This window comes from Hoplias malabaricus, chromosome 4, assembly GCF_029633855.1.
Source record: "Hoplias malabaricus isolate fHopMal1 chromosome 4, fHopMal1.hap1, whole genome shotgun sequence".
NCBI lineage: Eukaryota > Metazoa > Chordata > Actinopteri > Characiformes > Erythrinidae > Hoplias > Hoplias malabaricus.
This window is the reverse complement of record NC_089803.1, coordinates 28,733,476-28,750,854: the sequence shown is the minus strand read 5'-3', so window position 1 is coordinate 28,750,854 and position 17,379 is coordinate 28,733,476. Positions and strand designations below refer to the sequence as shown.

General features: G+C 42.7%; 1 protein-coding gene across 2 annotated transcripts in view; it reads left to right on the top strand.

The window, feature by feature from the left end:
- Positions 1 to 5,160: 5,160 nt before the first annotated feature.
- Positions 5,161 to 17,379, top strand: part of LOC136694588 (genetic suppressor element 1-like) — a 56,142-nt gene continuing 43,923 nt past the window's right edge. For both annotated transcript variants that reach the window (XR_010802220.1, XM_066668283.1), the window contains exon 1: positions 5,161 to 5,250. Coding sequence is in view for 1 of the 2 variants with exons in the window: in XM_066668283.1 (XP_066524380.1) it covers positions 5,214 to 5,250 (37 nt within the window). In the remaining variant the exon portion in view is untranslated. The remainder of the gene's footprint in view (positions 5,251 to 17,379) is intronic.

Below are 17,379 nucleotides of genomic sequence, written 5' to 3'. Positions count from 1 at the left end.
ATAAACGTATGTATAGGAAAACAGAGATTCAGTGCAGCACGTGTTGACAATCTTTCAAGTCTCTTTTACTCGCCTGGAGTTTATAGACAGTAGAAATTGAGAAGGCCTTTGCTGTATGTGGTTAATGAAACGTGGAGTGTGTTCGCTGGATCTTTATCTGTTTCCACCTCTCCTTCCTGTGGTTTGGCACATCCTCTGCTGCTGCTGGCAGAGCTCCAGCGTCTGAGCTCGGCCACTGGCTGCCTGCCCTATGGCTACTGTCAGTGACAGGCAGGTTAAAGATAGAGCACCAAGTAGCTCTGACCCCCGCACTCTTATCACCTCCACACTTCCTCTGAGAGAGAGAGAGAGTGAGAGAGAGAGAAAGAGACAGAGAGAGAGAGAGTGCAAAGGAGAGGAAGAGAGAGCAGTTGAGTGAAAGCGATAAAGAAAGAGAAGGGCATAGACAGATAGAAAGACGAAGGCAGAAAATATGTTCATACCATTGTTGTATCTGATGAATACTATAGTGTGTAAGATTTTTAATTGGATCTTTTACATTGTCAGTATGGACGATGCCCACACTGTGTTTTAAAAGCATGTCACTCATTGTTGATACAGACTCATTGTTGATATCCGCACATGGTTTGTACAACAATAATAAATACAAACACAATGAGATGCTCTGGAGCAGCTGTATATGAATCTACCATCACGATGTTCAAATGTCTGCTAGAGATGGGTGTAGAAGGGGTGAGGTGTTAGTGGTGATTACGATCGAGAACTAGTCATTACATATCACTCCCTGAGCTCACTAATGTTCCTGTGAATAAATGGCACCAAATCCTCAGAGCAGTCTTCCAGTTTCAAGTGTAAAGCCTTCCTTATAGCTTAGAGGTTGTTACAACAGGAAAGTGGGGTCAAACTTTCTATTAATCTCCTGGTTTTCAAAAGAAACATTACTTTTTTTTCAGCGTGGAGCATGATAGACTCATGATAACATGAGAGACTCAGAGCAGTACATGATGGATACAGAGTGAAGGTACGTGCTTAAAAATAAAGTGCTCTTTGCTATAGACCATAAGCAGTGTGACAGAGACTCTGAGACTCTACCCTCAACAAAGAGAGCATGAATAAAACATGCAGATCCCTCACGTTCATGTAACACTCTCACATAGCAAGCCACTAAGTGTTCTCTAACTGATATATCAGACAGTGCGGTTGTGCAAGTATGTGTGTGTGTGTGCGAGTGCATGATTGTGTGTGTGTGTGTGTGTGCGTGCGTGTGTATGTGTGTGTGTTTTTACAAACTCTCATCTCAACGGGCTGAGCAACAGGGCCATTAGTTTCAGCACCACCATGTTTCCTCAATAATGTAGCAGTGTAGAATACTGTATTGTACTCTGACTTATTGGTGTTGTCACATACATCCCACACACGCCAAAAGAGTCCAGAAAGACTGAGGATACTTGACCTAAATACATGATTCTGGAAGATTCCACAATTTAACAACTACATAAAGTTGCTTTGTATGGGATACAATTTCCTTCAATAAAATAAATAAAATAAAATAAAATAAAATAAAAGTGACGTGCCTACATTTTTTGCATTATTGATATTATTCATAGTTATTTTAGTCACTAAAACCATTTTCACATACACTCTCAGGACAAAATGGTACTGTACATTATTGTACACTAAAGCTACACACAGTGTAAACGTACCTTTAAACGTACAACAGTAGTTTTAGAGTTCAGTTGTGTCCCTAAAGGTACAGCGGTGAATACTTGTGATCTTTCATTATAGAACTGTGTAAAATAAAAGAACACAAGTTCTGGAGATGAAATGGGAAGTAAGTAATTATGTACGCTACTAAAGGTACTGCATATGTACCCTTGAGGCTACCACCACAGTGACAGTGTTTTTCTCACAGTGTATGGACTCCTGAGAAACTCTAGAGAATCAGGTCTGGAGAGGTTCCGGAGTGGTGCTTTCACACATGCAGCACACACGGGGAGATTGTATGTGTCAGATGTGTTCTCCCAGCTGGAAATGTTAGTTTGAATGTAAAGCATGTGCAGGACATACAGCGTGATACTCCGGAACATTAGTGGCTCTCTTCACACATGCACTCACTCTGACTTTGCCCTGAGTTTCTGCTAGGGGGATAGAGTCCGGGATAAATGTTACAGATGTATTTCTCACACATAAAGCTCCTTCGTCACTGTGCATGTGTGAAAGGGGTTTATGCACACTCTCATCCACTGGTGGCACTGTTTCTCTTAATCCACTCAAGATGTCTGTTATATGCATGAAGAACAATTACAGAAAGAGTGCTGTAAACTGCTGTGGGAGTAAGTTACAGAGGAGGATGGCACAATAAAATCTGGCCATTTCTATCCTTCTGAAACTTTATCCAAGGTCTTAGGTTTAGGGTTAAGGCTGGGTTTTCACAAGTAAATCTGAAATCGTACGGCTCTTGGGAATTTTCTTATAGTTAAATATGAATTTACATTGAGACCGCAATATTTTCTTTGTGTTGTTGAACTGTTGAAGCCATGCAGCCAGAGCCACTCAACATTGGCAGCACTCATCAGTGTTAGAAGTGGTCAGAAACAGTTTCAAGCATCAGATGAAGTATTGTGGATTGGATTTAAAAGTAGACACATGTGAGGCCTGAACATGAGCCTGCTGGACCTGTACTCGACACACTTCTTGGTGCTGATTGTAGTTCATAAAAGTGGGAAGTAATTCTTTCTGCAATCATCCATTCAAGATGTATTGTTAATATCATTCAAAGCTTAATGTTTTTGCCCTTTTGTGCTTGACCTACTTTGTCGCATGAGAGTGTTTAACAAAACCGGTGATATTCTGCATGTGAATGTGTAGTCAGTAAGAAGTCCTGGCTGATGAGACTCACTGCTGCTGGTGGCCAAACAATAAATGATGGATCAGATAAGTCTCACACACACGACATGATTGGTGGTGGTGGCTAAACTCTAAGTGATGGATAAGAATGCTAATGCTCTGTGTCAGATGGGCAAAGCCTGACGAATCAGAGAGCTCTCCTGCTCTCGTGTGACTGGCTTATGATGGCTTAGAACGCATAAGAGAATGGAGTCAGTCATAAAGAGAGAGAGAGAGAGAGGGAGAATGAGGGAGAGGGAGTGACAGAATGGGGGTAGGAGCGGAATCTCATGACCGCTTTGTCTAATTGTGGCTCCTGCAGATTCCTACATGCTGCTTTTACAATGATTCTGCTTTCAGTACGTTTTCCTTGTTCTTACAAACTTTTGCCATGGTATTGTCTCAAAATTGTAACTTTTGCTAAAGTCAAGGAAAGTCATTCAAGGGTCAGCAAAAGAATAATGGCTCTTGGTGTGTATCCATCTTACAAGTTCCTGCTATATATATATAATGTCTTGTGCCATTAAGCAATGCAATAAATATGCGATTACAATGTAATACACTGTGTGATAGTGCAGTTACTGCCACATAATTGCATTATGTAAACTGAGCTGAATGACTCTAGACTGCTGATGATTAAAGACATGTGACTTAAGCAAAAATAGCCTGGGTTTACTTTTGCTCCATTCACAGGGCGCAATGGCAAATGAAGTGAAGTGTCACTAGCATAGATAAATAAAGAGCTCTGTGGTTTTTACTCTAATCCTCAAGCAGTGTGAGCCAGAACTTGTGTGTGATTAAGGGTAATGTCCCCACTATGTATGAAAACAAACTCTCCCTTTCACTCTTCCCATGTGTGTGTGCCCCCCACAGCTGGCTGACAGCAGGCTGGAGAGAGCTTCTTCATTTTGACACTTCTTCCCTTTCAGCTCCCTGTGATCTGCCTATCTTCCCCATCTTACCTAGAAACAATGAAAGGAGAGTGTATGTGTGTGTGACTGTGTGTGTACGTGTGCTCAAAGTATGTGCCTAGGTGTTATGTGTGTGCACGCTGCATAATGCATGTGAGGTTGAAAGTGTGTGTGTGTGTCTAAGAATATTTATATCAGTTTGTGTGTGTGTGTGTGTGTGTGTGTAATGGGGGCGTAGGGAACAGATGCCCCGTCACTCTCTGCCCTCTCTCTCTTTCATTAGGGCTGACAAATCAGCTGTCACTCAGGCTGCAGTCCAATTTACACATAATGACTCACGCATGAAAACTGATGGCAGGGCACACTTCTTCTCATCTCTCTCTCTCTCTGCCTCTGTCTTGCTCTCTCTCTCTCTCTCTCTCTCACTCTTGCATTCTCTCTCTCGTTCTCTTGGTTTTCCTCTCTTGCTTTTCCTCTTTCTCACTCCCTCTCTCTTTCTCTCTCTCTCTCTCTCTCACACACACACACTCTTGCTTTCTCTCTCTCTCTCACACACACACACACTCTTGCTTTCTCTCTCTTTCTCTTGCTTTTCCTCTCTCTCTCTCTCTCTCTCTCTCTCACACACACACACACACACACCTTTTCAAGCAGGTCTTGCTCTTTCTTCACCTTTTTGAAGTCCCTTTTCGAGGTGGCCTCTCTCTCTCTCTTTCTCCCTCTTCCACCCTGTTCCTCCCCCTCACTCTGTTACCCTTTATTCCTCTTTCACTCTCTTCTCTTCTGTTCTCTCACTTTCTCTGCTTTCACTGCTTGTGTTCTCTCTCACTCTCTCTCTCCCCATCTGTCTCTCTCCTTGCTCTCCCTGTCTTGTCCTCCCTGCTCTCTCTGCTGTCACCCTCTCTCTCTCTCTCTCTCTCTCTCTCTCTCTCTCTCTCTCTTTCTCTCTCTCTCTCTCGTCAGTAGAATGCTCAGTGTGTGCTCCTCCTCTCTGTTCAGCCGAGCAGTCAGCAGTGGGATGCTGTGATAGAGGGAAGGAAGAAAAGAGAATAAAAGAGAGGCAGAGCGAGAGATGGGAGGAGGGCGGACTCTCCCCTTGTTTCTTGGGATGAAGGGATGACATGTTTTGCATGCTTGTTTACGGGACTATTCCTTCTGAGCTCTGCTCTGTCTGTCCTGTCCAGTACTGCTCTGGAGGAGGCTGTGGCTCTGTCAGTGAAAGCCCTGTAGTGACCAGGATGATGATGATGATGATGGTGATGATGATGAGCTCTCTGACCTTTGCATGTCCAGACCCTTGGGGACTTTTCTGACCAGTGGACTCCCTGTTTGGAGTGCTTTTCATCAGTTGTTAAGCGGCAGGAGTCTCACTTTAATCATCTCTCGGCACCTGACTTCGGCATCCTTCACTCCAGCATGTTCGGACTGAAGCCTCCACTCTACTATCTGTCCGGTACCACTGATTTAGCTTTGAATTTCTGTCTCTCTCGTTGTGTGTGTGTGTGCGTGCGTGCGCGCTCTTCTCTATGTGTATGTGTGTGCGTGTGTTTGGGGGCAGGAATGAAAGGCTGTAAGGTTAATTCGAGCAGAGCTGTGGTGATCTGGGAGGTTAAAGGGAGGGCAGGAGAGAAAGAAAGTGAGAAAAAGGAGAGAAAGAGATGGGGTGAGAGGGTGGGAGTAAAAGAGAGAGAGAGAGAGAGAGGTGAAGAGGGATGAAAAGAAAACTGACTGGAAAATAAGAGGGGAGAATGAATGAGGGAGAGGGAGAAGAAGAGAGACAGAGGGGCAGTGAATGAGTGAAAAAAGGGATAGAGGTAAAAGAGAAAGAGACAGAGCGAGGAAAAGAGATACTGAGAGTAAGAGACAGAAAAAAAGAGAGAGGGAGAGGGGGGGATATAAAGATGGGCAAGACGAGAGAGGGAAAGAGGAAAAGAGAGAAGAAGATAAATACTGAGAAAGTGTGTGAGAGAATGAGTGTGTGTGTGTGTGTGTGTGTGTGTGTGTGTGTGTGTGATGTTTGGGTATAAGGCAGTATTTATCATTGCCCTCAGCTGGAGCTCTTCTGTTTATTGCTTTCTATTGTAACACTGTAATTGAAATAGAAGCTGGCTCTCTCTTTAGTGTCAGTCATCAGCTGGGAGAAGGCTCTGTGTGTTTTATTTAAGAGCTGGAGGGAAGTGTTATGTTAACAGTAGCAGCACTGTTCTCACACACACACACACACACACATGCACACACACTTCAGCAGGACACTAAAAGGTGTTTTTTCTCCAAAGAGGTCTTTATTTTAGCTACATTACTGCAAGGTCTGTATACAGACACACGCTTCTGTAATATCAATATTAATTAATGTGTAGTAAGCCGATAATAACATAGTATTAAGTTTCAATAGGCTTAGTAATTAACACATTAACAGAAGTAGGGAATCAAATTAAGTCAGTTCCAAACAAGTATATAAACATGTACCTGAGAAATTCTGAAAGAATATATTGATGGTTATTCCTTGTCCTCCCTGCGCTCATAAATCTTTATAACATTGATAGAATCATCAAAGCAATCGAACGGAAGGTGCTTGATAACAGACCCTCTGATCGTACCCTTGACCACAACCCTACACCCACTGTCCTCTCAGCTCTGACCTCTGACCCTCTTGCCCCGGGGGTCCATCTGAAGGCCAGAGGTCTCTAGAACTTCTCTGTCTCTTCTGCCCTCTCTCTTCCATTTCTCTCTCTTTCTTTCTTTCTTATTTTCTAATTCTTACTCTATTCTCCTATTTCTTCCCTCTGTTCTCAATTTCCTAATCTCTTTCTGATTTCCTTTTCCTTTCTTCCAACCTTTCTCTCTCCTCTTTCTCCTCCCTCTTTCCTGCTCTCTGCCCATCATCCTCCCCACTTCTCTCTCTCTCTATCTCTGTCCAGTGCTGGTCTGTCAGTCCAGACCTCATCAGCATTATTAATAAACTAGGCAGAGACTGCCACACATCACCATCTGTGCTTGCGGAGCTGCTGCCACTACCCCACGTGCACACACACACACACACACACACACACACACACACACACACACACACACGCGCGCGCACAAGAAAAAGAGAAGATTTTACATTGGCACAAATGCAGTTGTGTTTCTCAGTGTAAAGGTTGCCTCTTCCTCTAAGCTCTGTGTGTGTGTGTGTGTGTGTGTGTGTGTGTGTGTGAGAGAGAGAGAGAGAGAGAGAGAGAGAGAGAGAGAGAGAGAGAGAGAGAGAGGGAGATTAAACTGCTCTGTTATGGGTCTCATCAGTTGCTGGAGCATGTTTATGAGAGGACACAACTTTCTCTCTCACACTTTAATATACTCAACATAGCCATAAAATGAGAGAGAGAGAGTGAGAGAGCGAGAGTGTGTGTGAGAGAGAAGAAGAAGAACAGAGAAGATAAAAGAGATTGAGGGAGAGAGCCAAAAAGTGAAAGAAGGCCTGTTATTGTAATCATGTGAGAGAGACTGTGTGTTTGTGTGTGCATCCCCCCCCCCTTCACTCCACTCTTCCTCTCAGTGGGTAGCCTGCCATCCCTCCGTTCTCTCCATTCTCTTCTCTCTCTCACTCATTCACACACGGAGCAGTCCCTCCCCAACCCCCCGGCTGCTCAGCGCCGTTGCTACAGCGACCGTGTCAGACACATGCTAGTCCCTCAAACATTACTTGAGAGGGGGGGTGGGGGGGGGGTGGAGGGGCGTTCAAAAAATGAAACAGATTAAAGAAAAAAGAAAAAGAAATAAGACAGAACAGAAGAGTGGAAAGACATTGTGGGTGACACAAGCAGCACGTTGCACCTCAGACTTCACAGAGGATGAAGTGATTAACAGAGAGGTGTGGGGTAGAGACCTTTGAGAGAGAGTGAGTGAGTGAGAGAGAGAGAGAGAGAGAGAGAGAGAGAGAGAGAGAATTGATTTGTGGAAAAATAGTGATGTCCATTAAATGGCTGTGACTATATGTACATTGTGTCCATTGTGATTAAATTGTGATGGTGATAATTCTCACACTACTGGTGACTGACTGACCCACATTATTATTACATGTGTTATGTCCTGATGAATCAATACTGAATTACTCCACGGTCCACTTAGCGGTTATTTCATCCTCACTCCTAAACAGTTATGGCCCCTCCTCCCTGTGTGAACGGAGAGAGAAACTAAAACACCACCGTGATAGTTTTCAACCAGTGACTGACTTCTTTTATAAAAGCTCTGATTAATCTCTCATTGAACCATGGGTCAACGCTGAGCACTCACAATAAAACACTGTGACTGAAACAGGATTAACAGTGTGCAAGTGTTCTCAACTTGCCATTGCTTTCCTTAGTAACCATTTTAATTCATGTCCTCACAAACGTTTAGAGAGCACACCGACCACCGACTGTTGTAGAGAAGTAAGGAGAACATTGTGAATGGAGGAGATCATTTCAGAGTTGTGTGTAAATCTCTCTCTCTCTCTCCGTGATAGTGATGATGGTCTGATAGTGAAAGTGTCTGAGGCGTGCTACTCTATTTTCTCAGTGATTACATCACTGAGCATCTGCCTGGTGGAGTACCTGCAATCATTGTAATGAGTAATTAACTAAGTCTAATTAGATCTGTTACTAATTGGACGGCAGGTACTCTTCAGGTGTTTGGAGACTGATCTCTTACCTGATGCTGAACACAACAATTTACCGATGTCATGGGGTCTAACTTCACGTTGACCAATCAGAAGACAGCAGACGCACCAACGCTGTACGTGTTCCTGTTTATTGTCTGCATGTCTGTGGTGAGGGCTACAATAGTGAAGGAGAAAGAAGATGTGAGTGAGTGTGTGTGTGTGTGTGTGTGTGTGTGTGTTTGAGGCGGTCACTTCAGAAGGCCTGTGGAGAAGCACCGTGTGTACACAGATGTCCATAGTTTTCACAGTTTTTCTCCTGTTGCTTCTTCCTGTTGTAAACGGTCCTCCTCGCGCAGGTGTGTCAGGGAGCCCATGTATCTAACTGAAAGGCAATGAACACCAAAAGCAACAGCTGTGCTCCTAACTGCTGCACCAGAGGCCTCAGCCACAATGCCATCACACGCTGGAGTGTGTTCTTACTGTGAGAGGCACACAATAGCAGCCGTGTGACATTCTGTCTAACTAAGCGTGAGACTCTCTAGCTTCTGACCGCCTTGAAATATAGCCTAGAGGGCGCACTGCAGCTTAAACGGAGATACGAAAATACACATTCACGTACTCACACACACACACACACACACACATACACAGTATACAATGAAAAATTGGGACCATTCCAGAAAGATCTTTGCTTGTTTCATATAGACAGGTGTGTGTGTGTGTGTGTGTGTGTGTGTTGTTAGGCATAGTGCCAGTACATTTAACTGCTCAGACACTTTAAATGTCTGAAGATTTCTTACTGATCTTTTTCTGTCTCTTGTTCTGCTCACCATTCATTCTCTCTCTCTCTCTCTCTCTCTCTCTCTCTCTCTCTCTCTCTCTCTCGCTCTAGCCCTATTTTACATAAACATCTTCATGTTTCTATAGCTCTCTCTCTTTACATTGGGTGTTTATTCATCATTCCTGTATGCAGTATATATACAAGGCATAATTTTCAAGTGTATATACTTTCAAGTGTATATACTGATCAACCCTAAGATTAACACTGATTGTCTTGTTACAGTGCCACATGTCAATATGTCACTAGGGAGGGGGGGGTGCATATACTTGCCAGCAAGGGAACAGACCGTTCTTTAATTTGTTGTGCATTGGGTTCCCCAGTATGCAGTGGTTGGCTGTAACTAAAAGTGCAAGTAAGGACAAGAGGTGAACAAGAGTCAAGGGCACCAGCGTCTCAGAGGTGTACGAGGCGAGTGAGGGCTGGCCTCTGTAGTCTGATCCTACGGAAGAGATACTGTTGCTAACTTTTCATCATATTTACATTGTTCCCTGGACCTCCCTGTGGTTTTAAACGTGTGTCTGGTGTATGCACTGCTTTCAGTGATAGGGGAAAGAGAGTCAACTCTGCTCTCTGGGTCTCCTGTCTTCAGATGGATGACACAACACTGGGGACTGAAATCATAGTCCCCTGATGATAAACTCACTGCTCATACCATTATTATTATTTGTAAATATTAGACACATCACCAGACAATCGCTATTGTATTGTGTGACACATGAGCACAAAATCTAGCTCAGAATTTAACCCGGGTGTCTTACACGTTATAACTCTGCAGTAACCATGAACAGTCATCTACTCAATGCGAGTTGAATGCATCCTAAAAACAGCTGTATTATAATCGCACTTCCTCTACGCCTGTGTATTTAGGCCAGCTCAGTGCGGCCCGTCCAGCCTCCCACACACCACACAACACAGACTTAGCGCTGGAGCTAAAGCTAACAGATCAAAGGAGCTCAATTCTCCACGGCAACGTGTCTTAGCGAGGACAGTCAGTCTCCACGACAACTGACAATGGTGGCCTGGCCTGGGCTCAACATGGCCGATCTTCAGGGATGCTCTTTAGGCAATGACAGATGAAAACAGCCGAGGAAAACAGAAGATATGTAATTGCCTTACAAAACAAAGACTTCGCACAACATGGAAACAAACAATCCAAGGAGCCTAGGGAGCTTCTGTTTTTTAATCTCGGGGCCAAGGAACAAATAAAAAAGCATATTTAATTTGTTTGAATCATCTGTGTAACTAATAAGCTGATAATTACGTTGTGTTTTCCAGCAGCCTGCTTTCTCCTCTCCTTTCGCTCCGTGCCACGTTTGCTCATATTCGCAGCAAACAAATCGCTTTGATGCGTCGATTAATTAAAGAAGCGACTGTGTGTGTGGTGGTGAGGACCTGTGGGTATTCAGCAGCAGGGAGCAGGAAGAAAAAGCCCACTCTATTCTAGAGTGTGTTACATTCTCCTCCACTGTGTGTTATCTTTCACCTCTGTCTAATAAAAGGAGGTTTTTGTGGTTTATGACTTCCTCTCAGTGTTTGCCGTTCCGTTTCAGCGCTACTGCTGCTGCTGCTGTTCTCTTGTGCTTCAGCCTCAGCCACGGCGGCCTGAGATATGACAACATTTGCATAATCTGCATAATCATTCCAAATTTCAATAGCCAACAATTCTGCAGGAGATCATGTGGCTAAGTGGAAAATCATAATCAGAAAAATCACTTGTGAAACCATGGCAAACGATAGAGAGCGAGAGAGAGAGAGAGAGAGAGAGAGAGAGAGAGAGAGAGAGAGAGAGAGAGAGATTCTCTTCATTCATTTGTTGTTTATTGAGAAGCAGAAAATAAATGAACGCATGGGTCTGTGTGAATGTAGCTAGAAGGAAAGATGTAAAAGAACAAATGAAAAAGAAAGTGTTGGACCCAGTTCAGCTCAGAGCTCTGTGTGCCTCTGCTTTCTCCTCTGCCTCTTCTCTTTCTTTCTTTTGCAATTTACAGCCTTAATCATCGTTATCAGATTCAGATACGCATTTATTGCTGGGGCTCCTTGTTGATTTTAGCCTACAACTAAGTGTGTGTGTATATTTTAATGATATGACAGAGAGAGAGAGAGAGAGAGAGAGAGAGAGAGAGAGAGAGAGAGATAGTTCAGGTACTGTTTTGTTGCTCACTCTAAGACAAAACGATGACATGATAAAAAGAGCCCCATACACACAAGCTCTCTCTCTCTCTCTCTCTCTCTCTCTCTTTCTCTCTCTCTTTCTCTTGCTCTCTCTCTCACACACACACACACACACTCACTCACACAGACAGAGAGAGTGAGAGAGAGTGAGTAAGCTGACAGACAGGGATGGGAAGGGAATAGATGAAAGGGACTTGTGTTGTTATGCTGTAAGTGCTTGTGCTGCAGGAGTTCACCTGAATGAAAGGACTTAACAGTCTGTTTCTAGGTGAAGAAAGAAGAAGTCTTTACTAAACTAGCTCTAAACATTTCATCTTATAACTGTTTATCTGTTACTCATTTCTCATAAATATTAAGCCACATCCCTGTGTTTTCTAATTGTAGTTCATTTAAGATTATGACAAATTTAAATCATTAATAACACTTTCAACAACAGTAATAACAATGTTTATACGACCAACTACCAAAAACACAATGGTAGTGACCACAGTATGAATTATAATATTACCATTAAAAATACAGTGATTACTGTCTGATGCTGAGTGTCAGCAGTAGTGTGGAATGTGCTGCCCACTGACTCTCAGGTGAAATGTTGACACAGATTTCTTTAGTGCAAGATGTCGCCTGCTCTCCTCTTTGTATTTGTCTGTCTCTCAGCCTCGTTCTCTTTTTTGCCCCTCCAACAAACAGCACTCAGTATGTTCACCTGCTGTTTCTGTTTATTCTGCCTTGCTTATCTTACATCCTCGTATTCTGAGCGGTGTGTTTGCTGTCTGTATTATGTGTGTGTGTAGATGTGTGCAGGTGTGTGTCTGGCGTTGCCCTCACTTAATCCTCCATCTAATCATACTAATCCCCATTTATAACCCTTTCTGAGACTCAGTGTGAGTGAGCAGAAGATGAACGAGGAGGAGCAGCACCTGGGCCAAACACGCACACGCACACACACACACACAAACACGTATTTTCTCTCTTTCTCTCTCTCTCTTTCTCTCTCCGTCTCTCTCTCTCTCTCTCTCTCTCTCTTTCTCTCTCTCTCTTTCTCTCTCTCTTTCTCTCGCTCTCTCTCTCTCTTTCTCTCTCCGTCTCTCTCTCTTTCTCTCTCTCTCTCTCTCTCTCTCTCTTTCTCTCTCTCTCTCTCTCTCTCTCTCTCTCTCTCTCTCTTTCTCTCTCACTCTCTTGCTCTCTCTCTCTCTCTCTTTCTCTCTCTCTCTCTCTCTCTCTCTCTCTCTCTCTCTCTCTCTCTCTCTCTCTCTCCAGCAGTGTAATGGTTTAATTAGATAAATAATAAAAACCCAGAAGGAATAAACCTGTTGAAATATGGTGTGTAAAGGACATGTATAAACAGTGTGTAGAATATATAGCTGTTTAAGAAGAGTAACATATCAACGCCTTTCAAACGTGGCTCTGTAATAAAAACAACGCTTATAAATGACCACCTCAGAGAGCAGTTTGATTATTTAAATACTGTTTTGCACGGTATAAACTGTTCTTCACTTTTACACACTTCCCTTTGAAGATATTTCTTTAAAGTCTGAAAGAGTTCAACTATCGTGGCACATTACAGACTCCTCATTTGTTACTACACGGAGCCTGTGGTAAACAAACTTCAAGAATCCAGTGTGAAACCTCACTGAAGCAGATGTGCACTCTTTATCTTTTAACTTGAGCTAAAGCTGCACTGTGTAACATTTGATTGTTAAAAGTGAAAGACGTCACATTACTGCGTCAGGAGAGCAAAATATTTGCTATAATATAATGTTCTCCTGCTGCGAGTCACCCTGTGAAGCCTGAAATATTCATCCCACAGTCAGATCTGTCAGATTTCATCAGGCTGGAATTTCTCAGGCCACATCAGACATCTTTATGTATAAATGTCCCAGACAGTCTCAGAAAAAAAAGCTCCTGCTGGAGCAGAGGACCTAGGTAGAATGGTAAAGCTACCATTGGACATTCAGCGTTCAGGGGGCACCACTTAGTGAAAGCTGAAATATCACTGGTTTGATTGCTTCCTGAAAGTGCATCACGTTCTTGCTTATATGAGGTTGTGAAGTGTTGTAATCATGTAATTAATGTATTACTACAATTGAATTTATGTTGGTGTGCATGTGATCTCTTTATGTGATCGCTCTTTTTGTGAATTTCAAGGTCATTTACAGTGAGGTCATGAGAGAGACTGTGTTACTGTTCTCACAAAAGATAAATCATATCACCACACACACACACACACACACACACACACACACTGCTGATGCAGTAAAAGTGTATATGAATCAAAATCAATGTTATTTATTAGCTATGTGTATTATAGTCCTTTAGTTCCACGCTTACTGTGTGTGTGTGTGTGTGTGTGTGTGTGTGTGTGTGTGTGTTCACGCCTGTGTTCTCCGGGTGAATCTGCTCTTCTGTTGTTGTGCTCCTTAAAACAGCTGCACTGTAATTGCTGCACTAACAAATGGATCTGCTCAACTCTCTCTCTCTCTCTCTCTCTCTCTCTTTACCCTACTGCTTTTCTCTTCTGCATTTTTCTTGCTCTCTTTTTTCTTTTCCCTCTTTCCTTTCTCTGTTTTTAGTTTCTATTTTCTCACCATTATTTTGTTTCCCACTCTTGCTATTTTTTCTATCATTTCTCTCTCTCTTTCATGTCCATAATCCCACAGTTTCCAGTGGGTTTCACAGCTGCAGGTGCTTCTGTTATCAGTTAGTACTAACTGCCACACACACACACACACACACACATGCACAGATAAAGTTTCTAAGACCTTTGACTTGTCTATAAAGGTCTGTAGGGCACATAGTGCCATTTTCCCAAAGCTCAACTGTGTTTTTATGGTGCCACCACACACTTGACTTGGCACAGCCAGCTGAACACACACACACACACACACACACACACACACACACACACACACACACACCAATCCAATTCAAGCCGACACTATGTGTGTGCGTATTTGCACATTTGTTTGTGTGTGTGTGTGTGTGTGGGTAAAGGAGAATGCTGTAAGCTGTAACTCCCCCCCTCCCTCGTTCCTCTTCTCCTCTGTGCTATTCTTTCTGCTGCTTCCTCTCTCACTGCTGAACGCCTGTGTGCTTTCATTAGCACAAAAGGGGGAGGGGCTCAGTGCCTGTGGCTACTGATGGAGTGTCTGATCAGGGAGGTGAAGAGGAGACATTCTTCTGAGGGGGGGGGGGGGGGTGAGAAAGGGGAGTGTGTGCTTATGTGTGTGCGTCTTGTAGCAGAGAGAGAAATAGAGAGAGAGGGAGTGGGGGAGGGGAAGTGAGCAGAGAGTGTGAGAGAGAGAGAGAGAGAGAGAGAGAGAGAGAGAGACACACAAGGAGAAAGAGAAAATGCAGCTTAGTCAATCCAGGTGGGATCACAGTGGGAGCATCCTTTCATTTATTCATCCTTTTGCTCATCTATTTTGTATGGCAGGCTCTGTGTTTATGAAAGATGGTTGTTTCCTGTCTCTGATAGAATGATAACATTTATTATCACATTATCTCCAGGAGGGGCTTTGAATACTTCACTATATTCATTTTTTGGTGGAAAAAAATGCAGTTCCCCAGTCATTTCCATTCACATCTCTCTAAAGTGACATTTCAGTGGCAGAGCACATTCCCCCCCTAGGCTTCAAACATGCTCCACATTTCACGTCTTAAAATCAACCCAAAATCAGACACTTAACAATTAAAACATTTAAACACTTACTTTCCATTATAACACTGACCACTCATTTTAACCACTACATTTAACTTTATGGCCTTTGGCAGATGTTCTTATCCAGAGAGACTGAGATTAATTCAGCTTTATGAGTCTGGCCCAACTGTTACAGTGTGGCGTTCTTGCCCGAGCTCGGAGTGATACTTGTGTTCCCCACTGTGCTATACCAACAATCATTGCCATCTGATGTTGAAAATGTTTGTGTATAGTGTGTACTTAGCTGTGTTAAAACCATTTAAGCCTAAAGGAACACATTCAAGTTAGTAGAGCCCTTAATAATGTCTCTCCATACACCATCATACAGCTCATTTCGAACTTGACCAAAACCCTTCATCATTTGCAAATGATGAAGCTGTGCCTCTTTTATGATGTATTTCATTTACTCGGGCTGATGATTCATGGATGAGTCAAGGGCGTCATTGTCATGTTAATCCTGAATAGATTTGCTAATGTTGATCTAGAGACATCGCTGTCATGTTGATCTTGGACGGATTTATTAATGATAATTCAGGGCCATCACCGCCATGCTGATACTGGACATGTTCCCTACTGTTGATACAGAATGGAAGCTTGAATTGGTTTGGGACAAGCATTGCCAGGATCCCCTTTATATCAAATCAATCTAGGACCAAATGTTACTGCTGAACGACTCCAGGACCGTACATCCTAGGTTCGAACCTCGCCAGCTTGGTGTGTTCTCCCTGTTCTCCCAGTGTGTGGGGTTTCCTCAATAGGCTCTGGTCCAAAAATACATGTTGTTTAATGGATAAGCTGTGAAAATGTGTCCTGCGGTTTGAGTGGTTGACGCTCGTAGATGGACTGATCCTCCGTCCATAGGGTGTTCCTCTCTTTGCATATATTCGGGATGCACAGGATGAAGCAGTAACAGAAGATGAATTAAAGAATTATCTGAATTCAGCACATGGATAATTAGAGCTGGACAGTAATTCAATATCAATATGTATCGGAATGTAAAGGTTTCAATAACAATAATATGATTTTTAACAATAATATGATTATTTACAAGATCTGTCACTAACTTACAATTCATTACAGGGCACTGTCGTCAATTCAAGGCACTCACATTATAAAGTTAGTTTAAAAACAGTAATACTGTCATGTTTCTTGTCGTTTTGGCAATTTTTCTGTGGATCTTTTATTCTTCATATCAATATCGTAAATATATTGTATCGACAGAAATTGAGAAATATATCGTGATATAAATGTTGTCCATATCGTCCAGCCCTAAGGATAATGGTCCTGGATCAACTTTAGGGAATCTAATCAGAATCAAGGTGATGATGATAGTAGTGAATTAAAAATAGTAGGTGCTAATGTGATAATGAACCTGCGCTATCATTGCCATTGGAAAGCATGTTAGCTGTCTTAACACTGTAAGAACAGAAATGAGCAATGTGATGCTTTGCTCCTCTGCAAAACTGCATTTAAAATAGGGTTTTGACAAAGTACTAAGAGTTCTGGCTATTACACTACTAATTGTCCTGTAGTATCCTGACATGCTATTTAGTATGGCAGTATGCAGTATTGGGTGCAGCCATGCAGTTGGAGGACTTTCAAGTGCCTCAGGGAAGAGTAGAAAGCACAGACTGAAACATCAGATGGTAGAGACTGGTTAAAAGGAACAGTGTTCCAGGAACAGCAAAAAGATACAGATCTGGGAAGTAACTTGACAATATCACTTACCTATAGGAATGTCAGTAAGTCTATAAGACATTAATAAAGCTGTAATATGTACCTCTTTGTAATTATCTGTTTAAGTTTATTTTATTTCCTCCATCTACGTGTACATATATAATTCCTTGGGCAAACAGCCAAGTTTAATGTCAAACAGCCACATTTAACCGTCTAACAGTCTACAACAACGTTTGATTAACAATATTACATTTAGAATCAGATTAACTCCGTGCTAATTCAATTTACAGCCTGTAAAGGTTTGCTAACTTATGGTTCACCTTCTTAGTGTCAGAGAAATGTAAACAGATGTAGATAATACTGTAGCAAACAAAGATTCTGTGGGGAGAACTATATGGTGGAACTTAATTGGTGCTTTTAAATGTAAATGACAAGAAAGGGTTCGATTGACAGCTGTAGCCTCCAGTGTTTATCCAGTGCTTTTGTGTCCTGCTGTGCAGTCATGTGAGCAATCCTCTGGCTCTGCCCCATGGGGAGGGCTGGGACGGTTTGGTGGTGAAGTGGTAATGCTGAA